General features: G+C 37.1%; 1 protein-coding gene across 1 annotated transcript in view; it reads left to right on the top strand.

The window, feature by feature from the left end:
- The first annotated feature begins 13,998 nt into the window (after positions 1-13,998).
- LOC307158160 (uncharacterized protein) overlaps positions 13,999-26,143 on the top strand; it is a 46,884-nt gene continuing 34,739 nt past the window's right edge. The window contains exons 1-10 of the mRNA XM_079870496.1: positions 13,999-14,111; positions 15,164-15,190; positions 15,315-15,368; positions 18,299-18,357; positions 19,056-19,116; positions 19,368-19,553; positions 19,962-19,988; positions 20,116-20,406; positions 25,224-25,282; positions 25,946-26,006. Of these exons, the coding sequence (XP_079726622.1) occupies positions 14,108-14,111; positions 15,164-15,190; positions 15,315-15,368; positions 18,299-18,357; positions 19,056-19,116; positions 19,368-19,553; positions 19,962-19,988; positions 20,116-20,406; positions 25,224-25,282; positions 25,946-26,006 (829 nt within the window). The 5' untranslated portion in view covers positions 13,999-14,107. The remainder of the gene's footprint in view (positions 14,112-15,163; positions 15,191-15,314; positions 15,369-18,298; positions 18,358-19,055; positions 19,117-19,367; positions 19,554-19,961; positions 19,989-20,115; positions 20,407-25,223; positions 25,283-25,945; positions 26,007-26,143) is intronic.

Below are 26,143 nucleotides of genomic sequence, written 5' to 3'. Positions count from 1 at the left end.
TTACTTTTCTGGGTACTTATATTATGAAGTTTTAAGTGAATCATTTAAAACTGCTTTTCTTTTCTTTTTGTGGAAAATGTAAAAATGCTGAATTTTATTTTGTGTGTGTGAAACTGATGTTTTCTTATTTGCATTTCAGTCATTCCAGAAAATGGACAGAGTGCATGCTGTGGTTGTTTTCAGGTGTTTCCAGGATTCCTTAAAGGTATAGTTCAGCTAAAAATAAAAAATCTGTCATTAATTACTCACCCAATTCACAGTTCCAAACCCGTAAGACCTTTGTTTATCTTCGGAACACAAATGAAGATATTTTTAATGAACTCCAAGAGCTTTCTGTTCCTCCATTGGTAGCCTATGCAACTAATACATTCAAGCCTCAGAAAGGTAGTGAAGACACCATTGAGGTAATCCATGTGACTCCAGTGGTTTAAGGGGATAGTTCGGCCAAAAATGATATTAAACCCATGATTTACTCACCCTCAAGCCGTTCGAGATGCATATGTCAATAATTTTTCAGATGAACACATTTTTAGTTATTTTAGAAAATGTCTTAGATCTTTCAGTGGTTATAATGTCAAGTTATGGGGTTCACATCCTTCAAGTCCCAAAAATGTGCATGCATCCTTCACGAAAGTAATCCATCCGGCTCCAGGGGGATAAACGAAGGCCTTCTGAGGGTAATCCGTGCGGTTTTGTCGTAAAAATATACATATTTAAAACTTTATAAATGAAAATAACTAGCTTCAAAAAATAATATCAAAATCCTCCGACATTTTCTTTTAAATACACGTTTTTTGGAGTTTTGTTTTACTCTGCTCTCTGGCTGCGCTGTCGCGTTCGTTCTACGTCACGACGCTTCCTACGCTACGTCCTACATCATACGCCAGCATCTCCCGTGAACGCGCGTCGATCGTTGCCAAAAACCAGTTATTTTCATTTATAAAGTTTTAAATATGTATATTTTTACGACAAAACCGCACGGATTACCCTCAGAAGGCCTTCGTTTATCCCCCTGGAGCCGGATGGATTACTTTCGTGAAGGATGCATGCACATTTTTGGGACTTGAAGGATGTGGACCCCATAACTTGACATTATAACCACTGAAAGATCTAAGACATCTATCTATAAATTACAGAAACGTCTGTCTGTCTGTGTGTGTGTGTGTGTGTGTCTGTTCCTCGCATATCTCATACCTCGCGTTAGTCCGATTGATTTCAAACTCGACAGGTGTCTCGCCACGGGCACGAGTAAGTGCAGTGCCAAGTTTGACGTTGTTTGGATGAGAAATGCAAAATATATCGTTAAATATATCATTTTTAGAAGGTTGTGGTTTAAAAATAAACATTCTGACATTAGAGGGTTGTATCGGTCAAAGAAGCCCCAAGAAGGTTGTGGTTTAAAAATAAACATTCTGACATAAACACTCAGTCAGCTACACTGTTTACTTCTGAATATTATAGTTTGGTTCCCGAACGTGATAAATCCATCTATCTATAAATTACAGAAACGTCCGTCTGTCTGTCTGTGTGTTATTCGCATATCTCTCGAATGTGAGAGAACCACTAAATGTGTGAAAACCACTATTTTCTGTTTCAAACTTTCACATAGCATCTTTAGGTTATAACAACATTGAAAATAAAAATCTGGATTTGAATTTTTTAAGATTTATTATAAAAACGGATTATTTTTTCCCAAAAATGCAATAAATTCATGACTTTTTTTTTTTTCAAAATGCAATTAATCCATTGAATCAATATAAAGTTATTTTTGATCATATTGCCATCGCAAGAAATATCTCCTGAACTTTTTTGACGGCGATCAGCTCACAAAAACTGATTTTGCACGGGCACTTTGCACTGCTCCCTGAATCGACACGCTTATTCATTTGTGGATGTTAACTGAATCTGTAAGTCAGCTATGCTGTTTATTTCTGAATATTATATTTCATTCTGGTGCGCTTAACGCTATCGCTACTGTGTAATAGTAGCCTATGCTATTCACCAACTAAACATATTAGAGATGCACCGATTGATCGGCTGGTGACCGGAATTGGCCGATTTTCACATGATCGGCCGTAACCGGCGACCGGCCGGTCAATCTGACAAATGCCGATTTTATGCCGGTCAAATGCACTCGGGCGCCGCATGATTAACATCGCGCAACATCAGCATCACACGTGCACACGGAGCACATGTAGAAAACCTCGTGAATTACGTCCGTTTAGACCACAAGCGCGTATTTTTTTTCGGCATGCATGTTAATCAATGAGTGCATTCGCAACGGAAGCAGGAGCAGCGCGTGAGCGTCAAGCAGGAGCGTCGCGAGGAGTGAAGCGGGTGTTTCGGCGCCGAGTCTATTTGCTGCACTGCTCACGCTCAATTAAAGGGAAAGCATACTTTTGATGGAAAATAGCCTAAATAGGGTTTCACAAAAAAAGTGCCCAAAACGCACAGAATTTGCGTGTTTTAACAAGAACTGGAGTAGGCTATGTCAGAAAAGAAAACAAAGACTAATATTTATAGAAAATGTACCCATTTAAACTTGTTTTATTATTCAGTTTGTACAAGTGATTGCAATAGGCCTGTGTGTGTGTGCTTTGAGATCTTTATACTGCAAGGCTATATTTATTTTATTTTTTATTTATATATTATTTTATTGCCATTCCCTGTTTTCATACAGACGTTTCGTTTGCTAAATACATATAAAATTATTGGATATTGAATGTGAAAAGGAAATGGTTTTTCCACAACACTGCACTTTAGATGTGTGTGAACTATGCAAATTGTAAAATGTTCTATTACAGAAATGATATAAAATAAATATTTGTGTGTGCTGTAAAGTGGTTAGAAAAAATGAAATCGGAATCGGCTAAAATCGGTATCGGCAGGTCAAACTTAATGAAAAATCGGAAATCGGAATCGGCCCAGAAAATTGTAATCGGTGCATCTCTAAAACATATCCTATTCAATGCGTTCACAGTCTCTTTCACGGCCATCATTTGTAGTAGCCTATTCACAAACTGTTTGCTCAAGCATAGCGTTTTTCTCGGAGTTCACTGTGTGCTTTTTACCATGCACAAATAAAAATGTCACTGAACTTTTGCTGTGTAATTGTAACAATGAGCACACACCAAACCAACAATTACTAAAAACACACACAAAAACTGATTTTGCACAGGCATTTTTTGCACTAGTTTTCTAAAATAACTGAAAATGTGTTTGTCTGAAAAATGATTGACATATGCATCTCGAACGGCTTGAGGGTGAGTAAATTATGGGTTTAATATCATTTTTGGCCGAACAATCCCTTTAACCTCAATTTTATGAAGCGATGCAAGAGCTTTGTTTTGCGCAAAAAAACAACAGCATAATTTACCTCTATATTTACAAAACAATATTATCTAAAGCACATTCACGGAACAACTTCCGGTCTTGAGTCAACACAATACGCATGCGTCGCAGTGCTCCCCCTACTGGATTGAAGGTCAGAATTTTCCTAGATAAAGTGGTAAATTGTGTGTTTTTTTGCAAAAACAAGCAAAGCACCAGCATCGCTTCATAAAATCGGTTAAACCACTGGAGTCGCATGGATTACTTCAATGATGTCTTTCCTATCGTTCTGGGCCTTGAATGTGTTAGTTGCATTGCTCCCAATGGAAGGGCAGAAAGCTCTCAGAATTTCATAAAAAATATCTTAATTTGTGTTCTGAAGATGAACAGGGGTCTTATAGGTGTGAAATGACATGAGGGTGAGTAGTTAACAAAATACCGTATATACCCGACTATAAGACGACCCTGAATATAAGACGACCCCCCATTTTCCAGACTTATTTTTGGGACAAAAAGAGATTTTTGTGGAAAAAATCTGGTTTTCAACAGAAAATAATTTTATTTGAAAATTGCTGTGATAATTCATTCTCTCTCTTCCAGCACGTGCGCGCGCACCTCTCTCTCTCTCGCTCTCTCTCTCTCTCTCTCTCTCGCTCGCTCGCTCTGCGTCTCGCGTGCACACCTCTCGCTCGCTCTGCGTCTCGCGGAGCAGCGTTTTAATTCAGTTAACGGCTCGATTATCAGGATTTTTGTGCAGATTAACATCTTGGAAGGGAGAGCTGGTTTTGTCTTAATTGGTCGTGTTTCAGTCACTATTTCATATTAATTCCATTGTTCTTTCTCCCTTTCCCCCCGTGATTTTGTCTATATCGCGAATATAAGACGACCCCCCATTTTTCAGCCTATTTTTAGGACAAAAACCTTGTCTTATATTCGGGTATATACGGTAATTTTCATTTTTGGGTGAACTAACCCTTTAAGCAGAATTGTCCAATGTGTTGAGGTTGGCTAAGCTAAAATTCATTATAAAAGCACATTACATGGATGCCAAACGAGATGTTGCAGGATTTGTAGTTCACCCAAAAAATGTAACAGTCATGGGGCCCCATTGACTTCCATAGTATGAAAAAAAATGGAAAATTGAAAAGAATTCTATGGAAGTTAATGGGGCCCATCACCTGTTTCATTTTCAATTGTGAAGAAAGAAACTCAAACAGATTTGGAACAACTTGAGGGCGAGTAAATTGCAGAATTTTAAGTCTGATCCTTTAAGTCTAGAGGTAAAATTTGAGCTTGTCAATGGGAGTATTTAATCAGTTTACGTCTGTCTTTTCTAATTCTGATTCTTAATTTTGTTCAGGAAGAACCGGCTACATCTCAACCCACTGTGCAGATTTTGGGAACGTCTTGACTGGACGTGTCTTCAGTGAGAGGAGAATCTTCAGCAGTGTAAAAATGGAGGGATCTGAAATTGCCGAGCAGTTAGGGTGGAGGATGATGTAAAAAAAATAAAAATTAAATAAATGCAAGGGTATTGTGTGAAAAGTGGGGGGAAAAAAGTCTAGCTTTGTTGTAGATGAGAAAATATATTTTATGTATTGTAACATTTTTGTGTCATTGCATTTTTAATTCTTTCAAATCTTTTTAAAGAAGTGATATTCTGTTAATTGTTAAGTCTTTATTGTATTGTGAAGTCTTTGATGTATTTACACAAAGAAATACTTTACTCTAAGTTGAAACAAAAGTATTCAAACGTTCATATGTATTTGATATGTATTTACAGAACTGATTAAACTGATGCCTTTTGGATTCATTTGTTGAATGTGCTTGTTATTTAATAGGAAAATAGCCTTTAATAGTTCTCATAGGAACAAATTTGACACATTTAAAGGGACACTAAGTGGGATTTTCTCCCATCTAGTGGTGAAATTGTATTTTGCAATCAAATGAATAGTGCTCTCTAGTGCCTAGCATTTTCCAATGTGTGTTGCATCTACGGTAGCCATTATGTACCAAAAAGCTATGACAGGATGTCCTCTAATAGCACTTCATCGAGTTTTCCTTCGGGTGAACTGGTTTGTTATTTCAAACAAACTACAACTTGACACAACGAACAAACGAATGTTACAGTTTTGAACAAACAAAACTTACAACCTTGTTTATAGGGCCTTCTCTACTTTACTCAATAGCTGCTATTCATCAAAGAGCCTGTTTAACTTTTAACTATGTTCTACTGTCTATATCAGTGTTTCCCAACCTTTTTTTCAGTCAAGGCACCCTTTGAAATTTAAAAAAAATGTGTGGCACCCTACACTAGTGTTGTCACGATACTACTTTGATACTATACCTTGAAATGTGCTGGGGTTTTTTTATTTAATTTTGATGTGCACAAATAAATGACAGGTACCATAAGATTTTCTTCTACCTGTTCCTTTTTTTTTCTTCGTTCATGCATGTTACGAATGCATGAATGAATGAATGAATGAATGAATGAAACATTTATGTATGACTTGAGCAATAAATAAATAAATGTATCAATTTTCAATACCACAGGGAAGAACTTATAGACCTACTGTCATATAGATATTTTTATCTATTATTTTCTTATTTTTTTTGTCCATCCATTTAAAATCTAGGAAATCATTACTTTCTTCTGAAGAGATCACTTTACATAATGACATATTCAATTAAGGCTTTTTATTCATATATAAACATTGCTCAATTACCATTGCAAATCTCACCTAAATGTTTACTCACTCAGTGTATGGGATAATTATTGGGATAATAATTGGGATAATGTGATAATTATTGGGATAATTTTGTTATAATTGCACAAGATAGCTTGTTTTTACTATATTTTATGTAGCCTAATAATTTCACAGTAAATCTCCAAATTAATGTAGAAACATCATAAAGACAGTATATTTAAAATAATTGTTTAATGGCATATTTTTATGAATGAAGTGTTATTTGATTCTGATGTCACTGCTGCACTGTCACATGTGGATCCCACACGCGTCCCATTTTCTCACAACTCTTAACGTTCATTTAAGACTTTATTTAACTAATTTAAGACTGCTCTGATGAGGATACTCAAAGCGAAAGCGCGAAAGAGAAGTCGAGTCTGGCGCGCGTCGTGTCAGCATCACAGACAGCGCATTCTCTTTTGTATTTTCTCGCTTGCATGGTTAGAAGCATTTGCATGAAGAAGAACGTGATTATATAATGTAACGCAAGCCAAAGGATGACAGAAAAAAAAATGCTGCTTTAATTGCGTTAAATATTTTTAACGTGTTAAACTGAAAAACATTAATCGCACGCATTGCGTTGACAGCAGCACGGACATAACCGATGTGTTTATGTGAATACGCGGCAAGACGGACGTTGTGACAATGTTTTCGTGTGTATTTGACTGTAAGCGCATCAATGAAAAATAGGCAGCTTTATGTGGACGTACTGGGAATGAGGCACGGGAATAAAATCACACGCAAGCGCAACCTCCGCAATTCAACGCCGAAAACTTATGATTTGCATTTTTATTATAAATTTGTGCGCATTATTTGTTGTTATTAGAGACTTCCGACGATCCGAGATTGATGGTAAAAAATTGTTTTTTTACACAGCACCCCTGCTCTCGCCAGAAGCACCCCAGGGTGCCGCGTCACCCCGCTGGGAAACGCTGGTCTATATAGGCTAATAAAAAAATAAAAATAAAAAGCCTGTAATTAAGACCGTGACATTGACTTACCTGTCGAGAAGAAAGCAGGCAACTTCAGCGTCTCTTTTGAAAGCTTTCTCCTGCATTAGCTATCCCGACATTATAATAACCCTTGTTTTTGTAATCTCCGATCACGTTTCCTTTTACGGTCTTATTGTGGACTTTTTCGACGAAGAGGACTCGTTATCCTGTGACTTAACCGTGCAGTGCAGCCTTTTAAACTTGCCGGGGCAGTGACAAAAGCGCCTCTCACTGCTCTGCTCCGTTTCTGCTGGTTTCAGTCACGTGACGCGGGCTCTGAACGAAAACGCGTTGTGGAAACGCGTTGGCCTAGTACTTTTTGTCCCTCTCTGCTATTATAGTTTTTCAAGATGGCGGAACTACATGGAAGCCTCCGTGGACTTACCCGTCCTATGTATATAAAGATAATAAATTCTTCGTTTACGAGGATAAGTCAGATCATTGGCAGAGGTATTTGTACACCATTGAGGACATATTTATGAATAAAAATATTGATTTTAGATAATAAAATACCTAAAAAGTTACTTATTGTCCCTTTAAGGTACAAAGGGGCTTGTCACTGGGGTGGTACCTTAAAGGATCAAATTTGTACTTTTGATAAAGGTACAATATGGTACCTACAAGTTTTAAAAAACAAAAGGTACATTTTGGTGGCCCATGGTACAAATCATGTCCTTCAAGGTACAAACTGGAATGGAACAAATTTGCTCCTCTATATTAAGGTACAATTTTGTACCAGTAAAAGGTACTGCCCCAGTGACAAGGGTTTGTACCTTCTATGGTACAAAATTGTACCTTTTTTTCTGAGAGTGCAGGCACTGAGACAGGAGCAAATGAGACAGCAGGAAATGCTGGAGAAGAAAGAACAGTTGAGGATTTCAGGTAAGAAATTTGATCGATATTTTACATTTTAAAATTTTAATCAAGAACATATTAATATGTAGCCTAGAAATCTAGACGCACCCTAGCGGCAGCAAAATGTATTTTGCAGCCAGGGCAGTCTAGCAACTCTCCATTGACTTTCGAGCTGCAAAAACCTAAATTGGGTCAGGCCAATCACGTCGTGTATAGAGTAGGCGGGGCGGGCTTAACATGATGACGACAGAGTTGCGATGGTTACCTGCCACTTGAAAATAAAGAATGGCGGCTGCTGCTGGCGAACATCTTTCGAATCGGCTTTGTCCACGACTCTGGAGGACTTGGAGTTAGGTTTTTCTTTGAGAAAAGAGCCTAGAACGGCACTTAAGTCATTCTTAAAAAAAGGAAGATGTGTTCGTTTTGCCGGCCAGTCGGGCCAGATATGGCAAAAGTTGAATCTATCAACTAGCTCCGCTGTTGGGAAAACGCTGGTTGGTTGAAGCGCTGTCCTATTGCGTGCAGAGGGAATTTGAAAGACAGCCGTTTATCCCGCCCCTCGGATTGAGCCGTGTCTATGGTGAGTTGCCAGACCCAACATCTTGATGTAGGTCTGGCTTGCCAGGCTAATTAATATGGGTGTTTAAGGACAAAACCTTTTTGATCTAACATATGGGATTGTGTTTTTGCTTCTCTCAGAGTTTAATGAAAAATCCAAATGTCTTGAAGAAACAAAATCTCTTCTAGAAGAAAGAGATGGAAAGATTAAAGATCTGGAGAAAGAGAAAGACAGACTTGATAAAGAACTTCAAGACAAAGACAGACGTCTTAAGGACATTAATGCCAAACTGATGCAAACAGTCAGAGAGGTTGAAAAGAAACAGAATCAGCTTCAGGGGAAACACACACAACTGGAGAACATGCACAAAATGATGAGCAGGCTTGGGAGGGTTACTTTAAAAATGTATTCCGTTACAGTTACAAATTACTTCATAAAAAAAGTATTCAGTAACGTAATCCAAGTACCTTAATATGAAAGTAATGTAACTGATTACTTTTGGATTACTTCAAGGTCACATATATAAATAAAGTCAAGCAAGAAGACATATTATAAAAAAAAAAAAAAAAAAAAAAAAAAAAACCTCTTTTATTAATAATTTGGTCCAGTGTACAATATTTGCTAAATATACACACAGCGACACAGGCCTGAATATATATTTATGTAAAGGGCTATACAGACATCTAGTGGCTAATGTATGGTATTACAGATTATTTTGTTTTAATTTTAACTAATTTTTAACTAAAAAATAAAAACACAACATTTAAATATTTACATTTTTACACAATCTACACATTAGTTTATTTTAAAATAGGCCTACATGTTGACCAAAGCCGCCGTGATCTTTCTTAATTTGCCTGACTGAACTTGGGGCGTTGGCAGTGGGAGTTCCCCTACGTTACCTAGACAGCGAACATCCCGTTACGTGAGAAAAGAAAGGATATTTTGGGTACTAAAAAAGCTACTCTCCTAATTTCTACAAAATAGCAGCGGAATTTCCATGAATTAAAAGCAACTTTACCCGCTGGCAGCATCGTTTCTACTAGCAGCAGTGATTCAATCTGCGTCTGAGGAGATTGTAGAAAGCTGTTATTTGCACATGCACCAGCACGTGGCACACGTGAGTCATTACTGTCAACAGAACCAGGAACTACTCAAGCAGCGCTTAATATAGTGTTATTATGCCAAAATACTTATTTATTTAGTTTTAAATGAAACCGTTGTAATCCTGAAAGTATTCCCCTTTTTTTCAAAATGTAACTATAATCTGATTACTACGTTTTTTTACGTAACTGTAACGGATTACAGTTACTGGATTTCTGTATCCTGATTACATAACGCCGTTACATGTATTCCGTTACTCCCCAACCCTGATGATGAGTGAAAAAATGAGACGCCCAGAGAACTAATCGAAAGAGCTGGAAGCCAAAAAATGTCAACCAGAGGAACAGGAAACTAAAAGCACACATCTGGAGAAATAACAGCTGTGTTTGAGCCAATGTGGCAGCTCCATTTTAAGGACATGCATTTGGGGTAGTGCTTTTTAAAATAATGACAATAATTGCAATGTTTCTGGTTGTGTTTATTTTGGTGGTATGTGTATTTCATTTGTGGGTTGTTTTCATATTTTATCTGCTACTGCGCCTTTCCTACACTGTAAAAACAAATTACATCCCCAAGTCAAAATTTTCTAGTGACTGGTCACATCTAAATTTTTCAATTAGTCTGACGTATTATTTCTCATTGAGCCAATGTTAACAGACTATTGCAACAAGAATTGCACTTGGGCCAATTTAAAAATTTAGATGTGATCAGTCACTAGAAAATTTGGACTTGGAGAGGCTAGAAATTTTTTACAGTGAAAATCTCATAGTAAATGTGGTGTATAAATCAGGGGTGCACATAACTGGTGCTCACGTGTGGTAAAAATAAACGACGCGCAGCAGAAAACATGGAAGGAAGCGCTTTTGAGTACCAACATTTTGGCCCAAAATGTTGGTACTCAAAAGCGCTTCCTTCCATCAGTAGCGCGGGAAGGGGGGTGCTGCGGGGGCTGCAGCCCCCTCGTCATAGCATCAGCACCCCCAAGTGGGGGGCTGTGGACTAACATAATATTGTACTTTAAAAACGTGAAATAAAAATAAATAAATGGACAGCGTTAACTAACTCTCTTATGCCTTATGTAGTGAGTGTTCAAGCTACGGAGAAAACGAAATAAAGTTTGAATTTGTCATGCTTTGTTGCGATCAGAGCTCGTGAGCGGAGAGCGCATTTCTGAATATTCCGCTCCGCTCGCTCATTCCGCTCAGGGTCGCTCGCTCAACCCAGAATGGCCTGCTGGTTCGAAAATATGTGAAATAAGGGCTGCCTCCGACTAAAGTTTTTTTTTCTAGTCAACTAGTAGTTGTTCATTTAAGCCATTAGTTGACAATTCGCCCCTTTATATTAATTTTATTACTTAAATAGGCTATATACAGGATAATGAGCGTGTAGCCTACGTATAGCCGCACTCAAGCGCACGGCCGCACGCATTAGGCTGCCACAAATAACGGCAAAAGTAATGATTATGAATGTGTCAAAAATAGCAAGGAGACATTTAATTGTTTATTAATAAACTGTGTTTTCTGTGTCGCTGCAAAGATGAAGTTGGCGATGCGGACTCGCGCCATGAACGTCAGAGAGAAATGCATGTGAAATGCACATAAATGGATTACATAATCAGAGTGCCTATTTCTTTTCGTTTTGAATAGTTTCTAAAAGACATCGTCCAGACATTTCAAGCTTTCTATAATAGATAGCCTATATTTCTCAAATCTGTAAGGCACAAGCTGAGTTTCGGCGCCCTCCAGTTCACATGCAATGCAAGTGATCGTGTCGGCGCCTTATTACATTGTCTACTATATATTTGCTTATTTATTAAATACAGGCATTTGGTTGATAAAACATTGATCAAAATTAAGATACAATTTATACAAAACGAAAACATTGATTAAAAAAAAAACAAAAAAAAACATTAGCCTATAATATTTAAACATAAATATGAGACTAAATATTTTCTTTAATGACTACAACACATAGGCTATACAGTACAGAGAAATTTGTACTGATGACGTGATGACGTCACATATTTTACAACCCAGCCCCCAGCCCCCAGCCCCCCTCACATGAAACAGCTTCCAGCGCGCCTGCCTTCCATGTTTTCTGCTGCGCGTCGTTTATTTTTACCACACGTGAGCACCAGTTATGTGCACCCCTGTGTATAATGATAAATGTGTGTGTGTTTCCCACTGATCTATATAAATGACAGTGGTGCGTCTCCTTTTATTTTACTTTTGTACATGTAACAGTGTCAGATGACATTTCTGAGTTCAGGGCATTCCTGCAAGTCACTGGTTGTGTAAATGGGGTATAGCAGCTGTTTAGTTTACTTGTTAACTAGTTTACTAGTTGACCCAGAAGTTGGCTATGCAAAAATCAGCAAAAACTACCCTTTGAAAATGGGCTAAACCCTAAGTTTAATGAAATAATAATAATATTAGTTGCCAAGCATTTTAGAGTGAACCCAATGAAAAATAATAACTAAGCATTTTTAAATGCTAGCACTTACTGTATCACTGGTTGTATCTTGCACAGTTTAAATTTTAGGGTACAACAGGGCTAAAGGCATATAAGTTAATACTTGTTCAAAACAATCACTTTTGCAAAGTTTGTACTATTTTCTGTTTATTTTGATAAATAAAATGATTCATTTTTGTTCAACAAATATATGCTGTCAAACCTAAGTAAAGGGTCTGAAAGCATTGATGGAGAGAGATCCCATAATAATATAATATAGATTTACAGCAACAATAAATTATATTTTATTATATGATATGATTAATATCATTTGTGTGTGTGTGTGTGTGTGTGTGTGTATTATGGTTTCGTTGTAAATATGATGATTATCTCTAAGGTGGACAGACCCAACTTAATATATTATTTACCATCTGAATCTAATGTCATCATGTCAACAAATGGAAAAGTCAACCAGCTATTTATTATCATGTGGATTATTGTGCCCTTCGCATCAACAGCAGGTGTGCGTTTTACCCCACTATAGAAAATCATCACAAGACCTTTGTCTCCAAATATATTCAATAATTTTAGCAATTCTCATTTGACTTAAATCTATAACATTTTTAAAAACACCAAATATTAAAAACTGATGTTTTGGAAAGTGCTGCGGTCAAGTTTTTGTTCCATCGTTAGAGGAAGGCGATCAAAAATAAAAAAAATCATCTTTTATTTTCAAATCATTGTATGATATGATAATTATATGATAGGTAGAATGTAGCCTAGTAGTTGTCAAAAATATGTGTTATTAAATGCATGAGTCTGTTTTTATCCTCCTTGCGTCAGGTTATAGATAGTCTCGCGTAGCATAGCAGCTTTCTTTGGCTAAGGCCCGCCCATAAGGCCGTTTGACCGACATGTCAAACAACCAATTACAGTTCGTTTCGTTCAGCGTCACGTTTCGGGGCGTGGAAATGTCCCCACAACAACAGACCGGCGTGCAACAAGTCAGTCAGCATAGAAAATCAAAGAAGGAGAAGAAAACAAGCGTCAGCGTCTGTTGTTTCATGTTTGCCCGCAAACGCGGCTGATATCCCCTTCTCAGTTAGGTACTTCACTTGATCTTCCATAATAGATAGGAGGGGACACACAACTAACTTAGTAAAATTGGATCTGCTGGGAATCCTTCTAAATGCTGACAAAGGGTCGGCCAGGCTTGGAAAATAATACTCTTCCCAAATCCCGTCGGCAAACAGGCTAAAATATCTCTTTTTGTCTCCACTAAGTGCCTCAAACAAAACTCCTGGACATCTCTTAAAGAGTCTATGCCGTGAACCTCGCATACTTTTGAGAATCCTACGTTTAGCTGATCTTGATAAATGCTCATTGTCACTCATGTAAACACAACAGTTTTTCTTCCGCAATCACACGTCTGCGCTTTGTTTCCCGGCGGACCAAAAATAAACGCGACACTCGCGCCCCCCGGAAATCCGATCAAATTCAACCAATCAGATGACGACTTCGACATTCCTGAAGTGTATCCAGTTAAGTGTACCATATGCATCAGACGTTTAGCCAACGTTCCGTGGGCGTGACGTCTGAGGCTGAGACTAGGTTATAGACTTGCTGACCAAATGTGCAAAAACGGAGGGTAATTCCTTTGGACCAAGTTAACTTGTTTTTTAGTGTCATTCATTCCATATGTAACAGATGGCAACATATAGGCCTATGCTTTAGTATTCATATTAAATATTCCTCTCTCTATGCCCAATTTATTTAGTCTTAATAATTAATTTTACAAATGCAAATGTGGTGTGCTGGAGTCTGACAATGAATGAAACCCAAGATAAAAAAATAATAAAAAAAAGCCGTTGTGTTGATATACAATCTAAAAGCAAAAGCTACGTGTCGTTTGCAATTGAAATAGTGTGTGGGAGGTGTTTAGCAGTTTCGAGAAAGTGAAAGTGAAAGAATTTTTCCTCTGCGATCAGACCAGTGTGACGGGTTGTTCCCATAGGGTTGTTCCGCTCAGAATCAGTTCTGCGCTGCACTTCAGCTGAGAAGATTTGAAGATGGGTAAGAATGCTAACATACATGCTAACCATACACAACATGTCAATTAACAACCGAAATCTACAAGGTAACATTTATGGTAATTTACTTTCATTTTCATTTCATCAACTGATGTGACGATTTTAAAATACCCTACATCTGGCACAGTTTCAATCCTGGATGGCAGCAGCAGCCACTGAAGGTTTGGTCAATTAGAGAAGTCCGTCCTCTTTATGCACAAATAGTCCTTCATAGCTCTATCTATCAACAGCCTCATATGTAGGCTAGCTGCAATGCCTAGGCCATATATGGCAATATGGGCTGCAAACAAAGGTCTACTTTTGATTTTCGATTTGCAATGTCAAATCGTTTAGAAGCGTTTGACCGATTCACAAAACCTGTCTGAAGGTTTTGTTCACGAATCGGACTGAATTATTACGAGGGCGTCGCCAGTCCTCAACAACTCAACAGTCAACAAGCCGGGTCTCTGCAATGCAGTGTCTGCATGTGGTTTAAAGGTGCAGTCAGTCGACTGTTGATATTTGAAACAAAACAAAAATAATTATTTATCATCATCAAGTCCATCACTGTATATTAATTGTCAATCATCAGAGATAAACCACTTAAAAGTAGTTTTTAACAATTCCATGTACAATTCCATGTATTTGTTTTTATTTATTTGTTATGGGTCAGATAGGTCTGACTGAAAATAACTTACAATTCTGCAAAACAAAAACAAAAAAAAACATAGTGTCTGTCCTTTGAAAAAGTAGAGTATGTCAGTTGCCAGTGTATCTGTGGCAAGTTCACATTGTTTGACTTTAAAAAAATCACTGTGTGAACTGTGACCTGGTACCGACTATTTTGATTGTTCAAACTGTGTAACAGTGTGAGGTGCCTTTTAGAATTAGAATAGGCCTACTATTCATAATAAAGCATGCGAAATTAAAACTGAAATGCCAAATCAATATGCTCATGTTAGAAATCAGGGCTTCACACCCCTTCTCATTACCCTTCATGGCACTTAAAGCTCAAAGCTCATTCTGTGTCACTTTGTGTGTCATGTTCCTGTTTAGGAGAAAAAATGGAAGTTGATAGCAACAGTAAGTTCTGTTAAAATTTATTTTATTTTATTTTCCTTCATAAAAAAATAAATAAAATACGATTAATATGATATAAATATTAATTAATGTAAGTCCACATTTTTCTCTTTTTTTCTCAACACAGATGAGTTCGAGATAATTGTGTCTGAGGATGCTCAATCAGATGGCACCATTCTGTGTAAGCTGTCTCCTGAAATCAGTGCTGTTGACATGGAGATCAGGTGGTTTAAGGAGACAGACTGTGTTTGTTTCTATAAGAATAAACAGTTGATAGAGGGGGTGAACCATGAGGGAGTGAGACTACCCAAGGAGGAGCTGGAGAGAGGAAATGTGTCTTTACAACTAAAGAAATTGGATGTTTGTGATTACCAGTGTCAGGTCACCAGTAAAGACAGAACAGAGGAGATAACAGTAAGAATAGGTTAACCTCATTCTACATCAGCTCTAATCTGTCAGAATGAACTGAAATCTAGAGGATTGCCAAGTGTTGGTTTGTCATGAGACCTATTGATCGAATGTATTTTTAAGACCAGAGTCGATCAGCCCTATACGCACATTACGCAAGTTGCGTAGGGCCCCACCTCCCCCTCGTATCAAATCGCGTCAATAGACCTTATTCAGAGCAGCGCCATGACAGGTTAAAGTGAGGCTGTGAGGCGGGATAGACTTGCCGTAATGGCATCCACTGTAAAAAGCTGTAGGTAAAGCTCCTAGATTTTTTCTAGCTCCTACAATTTTCCACAGTTTAAATGTCGGGAGTTTTTTGTCAACTGAAATTTCTTGGAAAGATATTTTTCCAGTTTTTCATGAGCAGAACAATCCAAAAACACATTAAATAACAGTACAGCCAATTGAAGAGATACATGTCTGTCCCTCACAGCCTCGCTTTCATTCCTATTAAAAAATCAAAGATGGCGCTGCTGTGAATAAGGTCTATCAAAGTTTACAACAGCGATGAGAAAATTAAGCGGAACTATCCTTCTGGTCAAGAAGAGAGAGAGAGAGAGAAAAAAAACACAATGAGAGTGAATTGCGGGAACAGCAATCAGGACTAATTCTCTCTTCAAGTTTGATGTCGGCAAAGAACAGTTAAAGGTGCAATATGTAGTTTTTTTGCTTTAAAAATAGCAAAAATCACTATATCTATATTATATATTTTAGTTGTGTACTTACATTATCCCGACTGTTTCCAACAACTTTCAAACCAGGAGAAATTTGTAATTTAATTCGAAGACACGGACCGTTTCTTTATTTCCGTTTTGTCGCCGTCAATGGCGTCATATCCGCGTTCTCCCTGGTTTCCGCTCGTACTGCCATAGTAATCAGAGCCCTCTGATAGTAACCAAGGCGACAGACGTGGACAACTGTGTAGTTCGCAATGTCTATTTGCACGCTGTTGTTGTTTCCTTCAAACATTATGGACCATGGCAAGCAGACTTTGGATAAAAAAGGAGAACTAAAACGAGAATCAATATCAGCGTGGTGTTTTCGAGATGCCGAGAGCTCCACGTCCGAGACTTCGACCGCTCCTATATGTACTTTATTAAACAGGTGAGCACATTTACATAAAACTAATCAATGTTATTTAGTTCAACAATAAAATGTCAGAATATGATCTGTATGTTATTCTAATGTTGATCTAGCTTACTGCTAGTCTCATACAGACAAACTAACACATAGAATAACATAAATTTCAACACATTCAAATGCAGTTTAGTGTGCTAGTGTAATGTTAGACCAAGTGAAACAGCGCTGCGTTACCTCACAAGTTTAATTTGTCTAATAAACTGACCTGTGAGTTGTAATTCTGCGCTTGCGTGTAGTTCGGTAGAATGAAATGTCCATATTCCTTTTATATCCGCGGGACTCGCGTCGCGTTCGGAGCTAATAGCTGTCTCTTAGCAATCGCGACCTGCTTCATATCACAGTCATGATAAAAACATTGATGTATTTACTCATCCATAAACATTATTAGATCAGTCGGCTTGACGTTGACGACAAGATCCATAATTCTTAGCAAATGTTGCGTCATCAAACTACGCCTTTGTTATTATAAGAGGTTAGCGACCCCTAGCGGCAAAAAAATTCCATATTGAACGTTTAAGTTGATGTGCTTCTCTCTCTAGTAGTCTGTCTGTCTGTCTAGCCTAGCTGGGCAGTGCATCTTTTGGTCTTTCTGTCTTGCTTGCTAATGCTGGCCACTTCCAGGGCTGTGTTCAGTGACTTTGTGCCTGACAAAAAAGTGAAATACAATTATTTATTACGTTTAAAAAACGACAAAGGGCAACAGGAATTGTTTATAAACTGCAGCTCGGGAAAGATAACCGCGTCGCGCGTAACATGGTTCATATGCGCGGGCAAGAAATGAAACGCGCCCTTTCCAGCAAAACATCTGTGGGGACCAGACAATATGGGCGTGATGGCACTCCTCATTATGCGCATATACTTAAAAAAAAAAAGACAATGATTATCTAGACTCCAAGTCAGTTCAGTCACAACTCTGTAATAAAGCAAGATAGAAAGCAATGTATTGACATTGACTATTGATTTATAGGCTATATTGCAATTAAAATATTGATTGGCTAGACATACTGGTCAATATGGATGCACATCCCTCAGTAAATAATAACCATCAAGTATCAAGTATTGCTTTTATCATTTAAAACACAGTGACATGCTATGGCAAGCCATTTTAGCTTTTATTCATTCACAGGATGCATTTTTGATATCAATAATTAAATTTGTACTATTTAAAATGTGAATTCTTGATATTAAGAATGTACTTTTTGTAGTAACAATGTCTATTTCTGATATCAGGAATTACATTTTCATTAGTACTAGTTAAAGGAGGGAGGATTGTAGTGGGAGCACTGGGGTGTCAGGTGTGACTGTGTGGCAATGGCAAATGGTTTACATGGCTCATGGGTCAGGTAGGAGGGCCCCTTAACAGGATTTTGCTTAGGGCCCCAGGGAGGCCAGGATCGGCTCTGTTTAAGACCAATGTGCCAAAAAAACAAAAAAACATTAATAAACCATCCAATGACGTGGCATTTTTTTCTGATTACTCTATTACTTTAAATGTTTCATTGTGATTTCACTGTGACTCAGCTGTGACTCATGAAGATCAGACTGTGGTGCCACAAGCAACCAGACCATGTTCCGAAAAGGTAACAGAAAAATATACTACATTTTACTTTAAATACAGTATTTTTATTACAATATTTGTATACATGAATACAGACTTTTTCCCTCTTAGAATTTATGAAACAAATGTAAATAATTGAAAGTATATTTTGTAGTTCACTTAGCTCCTATAAGAATTATTTAAATAATTTTCTTTACAGCTGTCGTTGTAAAAAAAAAAAAAAATCTGCATTTCTTAATACAAAACCTCAAAACCTTTTATTGATTATAATCATCCAGAGCACGTTAAGTAGAACATTGTTGTTATCCAATTTTGTCTTCTTGGATTACTGTCAAAAACATTTGCAGTTACAGCTTGCCACTAGGGCAGTACCCTTCAAGAGGCAACTTTGTACCTTATCTACACCTAAAAGGTGCATATTAGTAAAGTAGTGTAATGGTACGCCATGAGCCTTTGAGGGGTAAATCAGGTACAAAGATGTACCTTTAAGGGTATTTAACACGCTGTTGCACCTCTGAATGTAACGTCATTGCACATTTTTTTCTAAGAGTGTTGGATCATCAAACCAAGTGGAATTTGATTACTCACTTGTATAGTTGTCAGATTATATTCTTACTATATTCAACAATACTTGTATCATCAACCTAAACGGTCATATGAGTATTTCACACAGTTTATATTTGATAAAAGGTTGTTGGACAATGTTCTTTTCTTCAACAGATCGACAAAGAATGGACTGATGAGGAGAGAATGAAGATGGCAAATTCTGCTTTATTTGCAGGTAAGATCTGTTTGGACTAATATCATATTTTTTTTGTCAATGATCATGACAGACACAAGGAACTCATTAGACTCCATCTGAAAAACAATAACAAAGCTTAAAGTAGTTTGAAAACAGGACACTTGATTTATTCAATACAGAATAAATAAAATGTGGTTATCTATCTATGAACACTTTTTAATGATATAATATGCTTGATTTTTTTTTAAATCGGGAATTATATGTATAGTTTTCTATAATCTAAAAAATAGATGCACAGAAAGAAGATCAGCAGACAGAGAAACAGGCACAGACTGAGGAGAACAACAGTGAGAGACTCCCAGTGAACACAATGAAAGGGATGGAAACCAGTAAACCAGAGGAACAGAAAACCAAACCAGAAATTAAAATAACAGATCAGAAAGAGTTCTGTTCAAATCAGAAATTACTGGACAATGGTGGGTGTGTATGTCACATTTATAGTTTGTCAGGATACATCTAAATAAATAATTTTTATGTATTCCAAAGTTAAATCTTTACATGAAAATGCATATCCACATGAGTAGATAACAAACAATGTTGCAATGTATCACACATTCTAAAATGTATTTATCATATCTGCTAGAAACATACTGTCATTTTAAGAGCAATCATTAGAGTAAATGATAGAAAGACAATGTTACAGATGTCTTCAGTCTTAGTCTTGCCACATGTTAACAGACACAGATTAGCTAGTTATGTAATGTAATTTTCACTGGTAAGAAAGTTCACATTATTTGACTTTAAAAAAATCACTGTGAACTGATACCAGCACTTAAAGCTCAAAGCTCATTCTGTGTCACTTTGTGTGTCATGTTCCTGTTTAGGAGAAACAATGGAAGTTGATAGCAACAGTAAGTTCTGTTAATTTATTTTATTTTATTTTCCTTCATAAAAAAAATAAATAAATAAAATGCGATTAATATGATATAAATATTAATTTATGTAAGTCCACATTTTTCTCTTTTTTTCTCAACACAGATGAGTTCGAGATAGTTTTGTCTGAGGATGCTCAATCAGATGGCACCATTCTGTGTAAGCTGTCTCCTGAAATCAGTGCTGTTGACATGGAGATCAGGTGGTTTAAGGAGACAGACTGTGTTTGTTTCTATAAGAATAAACGGTTGATAGAGGGGGTGAACCATGAGGGAGCGAGACTACCCAAGGAGGAGCTGGAGAGAGGAAATGTGTCTTTACAACTAAAGAAATTGGATGCTGGTGATTACCTGTGTCAGGTCACCAGTAAAGACAGAACAGAGGAGATAACAATAGGTGAGTGTTTCATATAACCTCATTCTACATCAGCTCTAATCTGTCAGAATGAACTGAAATGTAGAGGATTGCCAAGTGTTGGTTTGTCATGAGACCTATTGATCAAATGTATTTTTAAGACCAGAGTCGATCAGCCCCAGGGCCCCGCCTCCCCCTCGTAGACCTTATTCAGAGCAGCGCCATTACAGGTTAAAGTGAGGCTGTGAGGGATAGACTTGCCGTAATGGCATCCGCTGTAAAAGCTGTAGGCTATAAAGCTCCTAGATTTTTTCTAGCTCCTACAATTTTCCACAGTTTAAATGTCGGGAGTTTTTTATCAACTGAAATTTCTTGGAAATATATTTTTCCAGTGTTTCATGAGCAGAACAATCCAAAAACACATTAAATAACAGTACAGCCATTTGAAGAGATACATGTCTGTCCCTCACAGCCTCGCTTTCATTCCCATTAAAAATCAAAGATGGCGCTGCTGTGAATAAGGTCTATCTAAGTTTACAACAGCGATGAGAAAATTAAGCGGAACTATCCTTCTGGTCAAGAAGAGAGAGAGAGAGAGAGAGAAAACACAATGAGCCTAGCTGGGCAGTGCATCTTCTGTCTTGCTTGCTAATGCCGGCCACTTCCAGGGCTGTGTTCAGTGACTTTGTGCCTGACTAAAAAGAGAAATACAATTATTTATTACGTTTAAAAAACGACAAAGGGCAACGGTGTTTGTTTATAAACTGCAGCTCGGAAAAGATAACCGTGTTGCGTGTAACATGCGGGCAAGAAATGAAACGCGCCCTTTCCAGCAAAACATCTGTGGGGACCAGACAATATGGGCGTGATGGCACTCCTCATTATGCGCATATACTTTTAAAAAAAGACAATGATTATTAGGGGTGGGCAAAAAAATCGATTCACATATGAATCGCGATTCAAACTTTACCGATTCAAAATCGATTCATAGAATTCCAAAAATCGATTCTTGTTTTTTTTTTTTTTTTTTTTTTTTTTTTTTGGTATTGTCCTGAAATGAGTTTAGCTTGCCATTCCCATAGATGGCGCAGCATCGAATTCACACTTGCATTACGCCTGCACACTCTTGTCATAGCCAAAAGAAGAAGTGCAGCAGAAGCGGAGCAGAAGGAAGGCTGGCTGGCTGTGTGGCGTGTCTGTTTTTATTTCGGCTCCCATTAACAGGTTAGAGCTTGCACACAGCCTGCGTGACACGCGCGTCTCAGGTGTGGCCCGAGTCGTGCGGAAAACGCGTGCATGAAATAGAACCGACGCCTATTTTTCTCGCGACACGCAAGCGTGTTGGAAGCGTTTCCAGGCAAAATAGAATGTTTATATATGTCATTTTGCCACGAATATTCATATTAATAAATGACATTTTGATGTTTGAAAGTCTAGGTTTTGACATAAATGCAGATATAATGTAGGCTTATTGTATTTTTTTTTTATCGATTTTCAAAAATTGCACCTGTCAATACAGAACGAAATATTCTGTAGCCTATTTTGCCGTCAATAGCCTACTCCTTAAACTACATTTAGCAGTATTCTGCCGTGCAAAGGCAAAAGACCGTAACTTCGTTTTTGGTCGAAAATGAGTTATTTATATTTTTGGCACATTCAAGACCTTCTTTATCATGTGGATAAGTATCTTGAATCAATTCCGTTTTTTTTTTCGAGAAAATAATGATTTGTCTTAAAGTCCCCATGAAACTAGATTTTATACAGGTGTGTACTATAATGATTTTGTTAATGGTGATCAGCAACTAAATATTGATAATGTGGAAGTTACTGCCTTTTGCCTTGGCATGACTTCTCACTTTTTGCTGACAATACAAAGGCAGAGTACAGTAACTTTAAAATAGAGGTCAAAAGTCAAGTTTGAGCTCAAGATTTTTTTATGTATATAATTTCCATTACTAAAACATCTATTTGCCAGATTTCCAGTGTCCTACCTATAATTAATTTGGCGGGACAACTAAAAATCTAAAAAAATCTTTAAAGTCATTTTTCTCAGTTCCACACTCTAGCGACTTAAGGTCTTTTGCCTTTGTAGGGCAGTATTGTTTGTTTGATCTGACTACAGCACTTTAAAGCTAAATGTAAAAAAAATATATATATTTAAGTTTTAATTTACACTTGAATTAAATGTATTTGAAAGCTGGCCAAAGCTTGGCACTTTGCACTGTTGCAAAAGTTTTTATGAAGACAAAGTAATATCAAACTTCATTTAATTTGTTATTTCTTTTCTTTTAAATTGTATGTCTACTGCAATCACACAGGAAAAAGTCAACTACATTTACATACTGTGAATCGTTTTTTGAATCGAGAATCGTTTTTGAATCGAAAATCGATTTTGAATCGAATCTTGAGACTAAAAATCGGTATCGAATCGAATCGTGAAATTTTCTGAATCGTGCACCCCTAATGATTATCTAGACTCCAAATCAGTTCAGTCTAGGGCTGCTCGATTATGGAAAAAATCATAATCACGATTATTTTGGTCAGTATTGAAATCACGATTATTTCACATGACTTTGGGAACGTGTTGCATTTATTAAAAAGACACGGTAACACTTTACAATAATGTTAATTAGTTAACATTAGTTAATGTATTAACTAACATGAACTAACAATGAGAAATACATTTGTTACAGTATTTATTCATATTTTTTAATGTTAGTTAATAAAAATACAGCTGTTCATTGTTTGTTCATGTTAGTTCACAGTGCATTAAGTAAGGAATAATTGACTTCAGGCCGTTGAATTATTAGAAAAATAATAATGCACACCCGAGGTGGTAATGCGGTCACGACGCGAAGCGGAGTGTACACCTCGGGTGTGCATTATTTTTCTAATAATTCAACGGCCTGAAGTCAATTATTCCGCTTATACTACAGTTACTTACCACACCTCGAAACAGTGTTCAGATTATGTATTTCAAGACGTTTGTAAAGTTTTTGTCATTAAAACGCTCTTGTATGTAGGACTAATTTCTTACGCATCTAGTCCCATGCCTCCGTTGCTAATTCCAAAACGTCATTTTAGAGTTAGTAACGGAGGTTTGAGCCACTGATAGCAGACTAATGCTGGGGACACACGACTAGCTGACACATTCTCTGACTGTTTTCATCGACTGCAGCAGATTTTAAACACCGACTTTGAACACAGACTGAACGCGCTGAACACGCGTTTGGGCATGATCAGTCATAAGTATCAAATTACATTCATAACCGGCCTTAAAGTGTGTCCTCGGCTTTATGCAGTTATTAATGCAGTTATTAGAGAGAGATGTTGCAATAATGAGACAGAAAAGCATGTGCGTCATTATTATGTTTTTATTTATTAATTCAATTTGTTTTAATTAATTCGTTCATTCTTTTTTTTCTATTATTGACAGATGACAGTAGACTAGCCAAATAAATGAAACACAAAGCCCTTTTAACAAGTGGGCCTATCAATAATTATTTATTTGTTAAATTATCTGCAATAAAAATCCGTGCTGCAGGACTATCCATTTATTTAGCCTATATTCAGTTTAATTTTCTATTGATTATATAGGACTATATACTTTATTTATTAAAATTAAACTGCATGTTTCCATTGATTGTGAAGCTAGACATTGAAACTTGCAGATCAAGCACATGGGGCTAAATGTTTTTTCTTGTTATGAATTGTATCCTATTTTCCGTTATTACAGTTGACTACGCGAAGTGATATGGAACTGTAATGCGGTCAAGACCTGCCTGGAACTACTTTAGCCGTGCGTTTCCCTGAAAATAATGCACACCTTAGAACGTTCGTCAACCAATCAGATTCAAGCATTCAACGGTCCTGTAGTATAACTAATGCTAACAAATACAACCTTTCATTTTAATAACGTATTATACTACAGGGCTAGCCTGGCTACGTCAGACTTCGTACTTCCGCTCAATTTCATTTCGCTTCTGTACTCAGTCTGAGACAGCGTAATAGCTTTCCGTTTTCCTCCGGCCTGAAAACAGCCGGCCAATCAACGAACAGAGGGTGGGCTGAGAGCCGTGACGTAGACACTGATTGTACCGTGGATGCGTAGATTTACTTCACATAATCTGCAAAAGTCGTTCACAGCCATGTTCACTCCGGTATTTCGCTCGATGGCTTTGTTTTCGCATCATACATGTGTTTACAGTGGAAGTTAGATGCGGCTGAGCATGCGCATAACACACGCCATAACCAAACGTTATGTGATTGGCTTACGGGTAACCAATGATTTTAAACTTCAGTCAAGCGCCCCCTTCAGTCTAGCCAATGTTGATTGGCTAGACATGGTCAATATGGATGCACATCCCTCAGTAAATAATAACCATCAAGTATCAAGTATTGCTTTTATCATTTAAAACACAGTGACATGCTATGGCAAGCCATTTTAGCTTTTATTCATTCACAGGATGCATTTTTGATATCAATAATTAAATTTGTACTATTTAAAATGTGAATTCTTGATATTAAGAATGTACTTTTTGTAGTAACAATGTCTATTTCTGATATCAGGAATTACATTTTCATTAGTACTAGTTAAAGGAGGGAGGATTGTAGTGGGAGCACTGGGGTGTCAGGTGTGACTGTGTGGCAATGGCAAATGGTTTACATGGCTCATGGGTCAGGTAGGAGGGCCCCTTAACAGGATTTTGCTTAGGGCCCCAGGGAGGCCAGGATCGGCTCTGTTTAAGACCAATGTGCCAAAAAAACAGAAAAACATTAATAAACCATCCAATGACATGGCATTTTTTCTGATTACTCTATTACTTTAAATGTTTCATTGTGATTTCACTGTGACTCAGCTGTGACTCATGAAGATCAGACTGTGGTGCCACAAGCAACCAGACCATGTTCCGAAAAGGTAACAGAAAAATATACTACATTTTACTTTAAATACAGTATTTTTATTACAATATTTGTATACATGAATACAGATTTTTTTTTCCTTAGTATTTATGAAACAAATGTAAATAATTGAAAGTATATTTTGTAGTTCACTTAGCTCCAATAAGAATTATTTAAATAATTTTCTTTCCAGCTATCCTTGTAAAAAAAAAAAAAAAAATCTGCATTTCTTAATACAAAACCTCAAAACCTTTTATTGATTATAATCATCCAGAGCACGTTAAGTAGAACATTGTTATTGTTGTCCAATTTTGTCTTCTTAGTTTACTGTCAAAAACATTTGCAGTTACAGCTTGCCACTAGGGCAGTACCCTTCAAGAGGCAACTTTGTACCTTATCTACACCTAAAAGGTGCATATTAGTAAAGTAGTGTAATGGTACGCCATGAGCCTTTGAGGGGTAAATCAGGTACAAAGATGTACCTATAAGGGTATTTAACACGCTGTTGCACCTCTGAATGTAACGTCATTGCACATTTTTTTCTAAGAGTGTTGGATCATCAAACCAAGTGGAATTTGATTACTCACTTGTATAGTTGTCAGATTATATTCTTACTATATTCAACAATACTTGTATCATCAACCTAAACGGTCATATGAGTATTTCTTTTCTTCAACAGAACGACAAAGAATGGACTGATGAGGAGAGAATGAAGATGGCAAATTCTGCTTTATTTGCAGGTAAGATCTGTTTGGACTAATATCATATTTTTTTGTCAATGATCATGACAGACACAAGGAACTCATTAGACTCCATCTGAAAAACAATAACAAAGCTTAAAGTAGTTTGACAAGAGGACACTTGATTTATTCAATAC

Source organism: Squalius cephalus (genome assembly GCF_949319135.1).
Source record: "Squalius cephalus genome assembly, chromosome: 5".
NCBI lineage: Eukaryota > Metazoa > Chordata > Actinopteri > Cypriniformes > Leuciscidae > Squalius > Squalius cephalus.
Note: the sequence above shows the minus strand (reverse complement) of the source record. Positions and strands in the feature narration are given on the sequence as shown.